A 3,833-nucleotide genomic window follows, 5' to 3' on the forward strand; every position below is an offset into this window, starting at 1 on the left:
AGGCCCCGCGCCGCCAGGAGGGAGGGTAGGAGGGGTCTCCGCACTGGCAGGTGACGGGCGCATAAAGCTAACCAGAGCGCTTGCAAGCGGCTCACTGCCCAAAAAGCGCTCCCACTTCCATCTGAAGGTCTGAGAGTGACTCTGGCGTCAGAATTCCAACTCGGCTGGGATGCATCAGAATTTGAACTTGGCTGGGTCACGTGCTGTGTGACCTTGGGGCAGTCAGCTAATCTCTCTGGGCCTAAGCTTCCCAATAATAACAGACACCTCACCAGGTAGGTCACAGGCATGGGCCCAGTACAGTGCCTGGCACACAGAGATATGGGCCGCAGTAGGGAAGGGCAGGGAGAACGCCTGGGCGCAGCTCCACCGAGACGGGGTATGGGAGTTCCCAAGGTCAGGGTCAGAGGGTTCCATGGGTGGGCGGGGACTCACTGGATCCCGAAGGGGGGCAGCAGCACCGCCAGACTCTCGCATAAACCTTCGATGGCGAACTTGCTGGCACAGTAAACAGCGTTGAAGGGCAGCCCTTTGAGGGGAGATGAGGCTGCTGAGACTCAGATGGGAGCGCGTCCCCGGAAAGTCCGCTGGGGTGCCTGGTGCCCGGCCCAGCCCCCCTCCACTCACCCTACTCACCCATCAGGCCTCCCATGCTCCCAGTCACCAATATGCGTCCTGAGCGGCGGCGCTTCATGTCGGGCAGGAAGGCCTGAAGCATCTGCACCATCCCGACCAAGTTCACGTCCAGCACAGAGCCCACGGCCTCCGCCGAGTGCACCTCGATGGGCCCGAGCAGGCCCCGGCCCGCATTGCACACTGTGGGGAGAGGTTCGACCCCTTGTGCCTCCTGCACTGCCCTCCGTCCCGGCCGGTCCCGTGTTCCCTGAGCCTCAGGACACCTCGGTGTGGACACAGGACAGGGAAGGCTCCTGTATGTTTTGGGGAGGCTCACCCAGCACGTCCACGCGGCCCTCAGTCACACGTGCCCTGGCAGCAGCCACGGAATCTGCGTCCTGCACGTCCAGCTGCAACGTCTTCAGGGAGCCGGGCGGGCACCCGTGGGACCCGGCGGCCTCCCACAGCGGGCCCTGCGTGCTCAGGTCCCGTAGAGTGGCATACACTGGAGGTCGGGGACAAGACGAGGACCGACGTCCTGCTTAACTTACCGAGGTGCCCTGGGGCCAGGGCTGCTCCCGTCCCAACCCCCTCAGATACCTTTGAAGCTCCGGGAAGGGTCTGCCGCCAGACGCAGGGCCAGGTGCAGGCCGATGCCCGAGGAGCAGCCGGTGATGAGCACCACTGTGCGGTCCATGGGGAGAGCGTGTGGGAGAGGCTCTGGTCTCAGGACTAGATATCACCTACTTGGCCCCGCCCCTGCCCCCAGAGATCCTCACCCCTTGTTGTGTCTGCAGCACCACCTCAAGGCTGAACCTCCAGAGGTCCTTGGCCTGCTCTCCCCACTCCGCTCCAGGTCAAGGAGAGATGAGGCCCTGCTTGGAAGGACCTGCTTTAGTTGCTGGTCAGAGGTCGGGCGAAGCTCCGCAAGCAGGAGGCGTGGGCTCCCCGTGGGCACCGAGTGCCCTGCGCGGATCGTTCCCTGGGCATGCCTCTGTCCCACGGGACAGTGATAGTTTCCAAAGTTTGCTGCTGAGGGTATGAGAGCCAATGCTTTGGGCAGGCATTCTCAGTTCAAAGGTCAGGGGTTAGTATTAACAATGGGGAGACAAAAGCAAGGGGACAGGGGGAACGGGCCTCACACCGGTGTCCATGCTATAACTCCGAGTCCTCCCAGGCACAGTAGCAGTGACATTCAGACAGACAGGTCCAGGTGATTCACCAGTTTATTAAGTTGTATTAAAACGGTACTTTGGTCCCGAATTTGGGGTGGTGGAGGAGGGCAGCTCACTTCCCCCCAAATCCCCTAACCTCAATCTGACCGGCAGGTCTTGAGTCCCTTCGCCCAGGCTTGGGGACCTCCAGTGACGCTTGCCCAGCTCCAGACCCCCGGAACCTGCCCAGGCTTGGAGTTTGGGGAGAACATGGCCCAGGGGTGGTTCATCTGTCACAAGGAGCCAGCCACCCACCGGGGGTAATATTTGAGGAAGAGCTTCTTGGCCAGCTCCACAGCGTCGCCTTGGGGGAGGCTGGGATACCTCCGTGTGCTGAGGGCAAAGGTCTGCCCCAGCTGGAGGGCATGCGAATCAAACTGGTGCTGCTGGAAGGGGATGCCTCGGACCAGGCTGTCGACCAGCGTCTCCAGGAAGAGTCGCCAGCGGGGGGTGTAGTAGTCGGCCACCAGTCCTGCCAGCTGCTTGTTGGCGTAGTCTAGAATGTTGCCCTCTGGCCCCCAAAGGGTTAGCTGGTAGCGGCTGTTCTGTTCATAGAAACGGGCCTCGGCCTCACTGACCGCGGCTGCCCGGGCCTGCGCCAGCCAGCTGCCCAGCAGGAAGTGGCTATCGCTAGCCAGTATGTTGTCCAGGGAGGGCAGAAGCTCGTAGGCCAGGATGCCTGCCGCCCTCAGCAGGGGGACCAGCTCCTTGTTCAGGTAGGCGGTCCTCACCTCCTCATAGTACAAGCTGACCAGCTCCTGGACTGCCTGGCGAGTGAGGTCCACCAGGTCGTAGCGGAAGGATGGGCTGGTGGCCAGGGTGGGGGTGGCTGTCAGCAGCAGCCGCCAGGCCTCAAACACATCCGATCGGTTGTACCAGACAGTGGTTACCATCTGTAGGGATGGCCGCCTGACCAGCGGGCTGCGATTGTGGCCATTGCAGGCCTCGCCGGAGCAGTTGTAGACACTCCTGAGAAGCAGCCTCCACGCTGCCTCTGTGCCTTCGTGGGAGACCCCATACCGCCGGGCCGCAAAGCTGGTCACCCAGGCCCCCAGATCCGCCACTGGGCCCTTGCGCCAGCCCAGCTCAGCCATGAGGGCATAGACCACTTCGTTCTGGCCAATGCCTTCAGGGGCCATGCCCGTGCCTACCATGGTGGAGTTGGGGAAGAGGCGGGCGGCTGCGGGGCCTCGGTTCACGGCCTCCAGGGCCCCAAACAGGCCATGGTTGCCCCCAAAGTTATGCAGCATGCACCAGATGAAGGGCTGGCCCTGGAAGGAGGCTGTGCGGACGTACACGGGCTGGCTCTCAGCAAACAGGTCCAGAACGAGGAGGCGGCCGCGGGGCACTGCCCTGAGCACGGCCTCCACCTGGGGTGGGCCCCAGAACTGGGACTGGTGCTGGAAGAGCCAGCCTTGGAGGAGCCATACGGCGTCAGGGTCCACTGTGGTGGGGGTGGGGGACAGAGAAGAGAGGTGATGAGAAGGGAGGGGGTCAGAGGACCATTCACCCCCATTCCACAGAGAGGAAACAGGCCCAGAGAAGTTAGCCGGCTCTATCATGGGACACTTCCTTCCCCGGACCCCCAGCCAGCAGGGCTACTTCATCCCACACACCCTTTCCATCCCCTCCTTCCCCATGGGAATTACCCAGAGGCTGGTTCACACACACACTCATGGGCTCCAGCCCTGGTCCTTCTGACTCAGGAGGTGGGGGAGGGGAGGGAAGGGGGGAGGAAGGATCTGCAGACCTGACAGGCTCTGGGCTGAATCAGACTTGGAGCAGCGCTGCTCACGGAACCCTGAGCCCATCAGTCCCCTTCCTGTTGACACAGAGGCCTCCCCACCACCATTCCTGACCTGGCTCCTCTCCCCCCTCCCCTGTAAGTGGCAGGAAGGAGTACAAGGTTCACATCTGTGCACCAGGAAGGGCACCTACCAGCTTTGGGCACATTCCCTAACCTCTGGCCAGCGTTATGTACCTCAGCATGGAGGCAGGGACCAA

General features: G+C 62.5%; 2 protein-coding genes across 4 annotated transcripts in view; both read right to left on the minus strand.

The window, feature by feature from the left end:
• Nucleotides 1–1,736, minus strand: part of HSD17B1 (hydroxysteroid (17-beta) dehydrogenase 1) — a 2,269-nt gene extending 533 nt beyond the window's left edge. The window contains exons 1-4 of the mRNA XM_014547188.1: nt 1,216–1,736; nt 953–1,120; nt 637–816; nt 436–529 (exon numbers count right to left, since the gene is read on the minus strand). Of these exons, the coding sequence (XP_014402674.1) occupies nt 436–529; nt 637–816; nt 953–1,120; nt 1,216–1,312 (539 nt within the window). The 5' untranslated portion in view covers nt 1,313–1,736. The remainder of the gene's footprint in view (nt 1–435; nt 530–636; nt 817–952; nt 1,121–1,215) is intronic.
• An 87-nt stretch (nt 1,737–1,823) lies between these two features.
• Nucleotides 1,824–3,833, minus strand: part of NAGLU (N-acetylglucosaminidase, alpha) — an 11,285-nt gene continuing 9,275 nt past the window's right edge. For 2 of the 3 annotated variants that reach the window (XM_005875721.2, XM_014547236.1), the window contains one exon: nt 1,828–3,273. In XM_005875721.2, the coding sequence (XP_005875783.1) occupies nt 2,063–3,273 (1,211 nt within the window). In that variant the 3' untranslated portion in view covers nt 1,828–2,062. Of the gene's footprint in view, nt 3,274–3,833 lie in introns of all 3 variants that reach the window. The other variant, XM_014547235.1, reaches the window with a different exon arrangement.

This window comes from Myotis brandtii, unplaced genomic scaffold (assembly GCF_000412655.1).
Source record: "Myotis brandtii unplaced genomic scaffold, ASM41265v1 scaffold469, whole genome shotgun sequence".
Taxonomy (NCBI): Eukaryota; Metazoa; Chordata; class Mammalia; order Chiroptera; family Vespertilionidae; genus Myotis; species Myotis brandtii.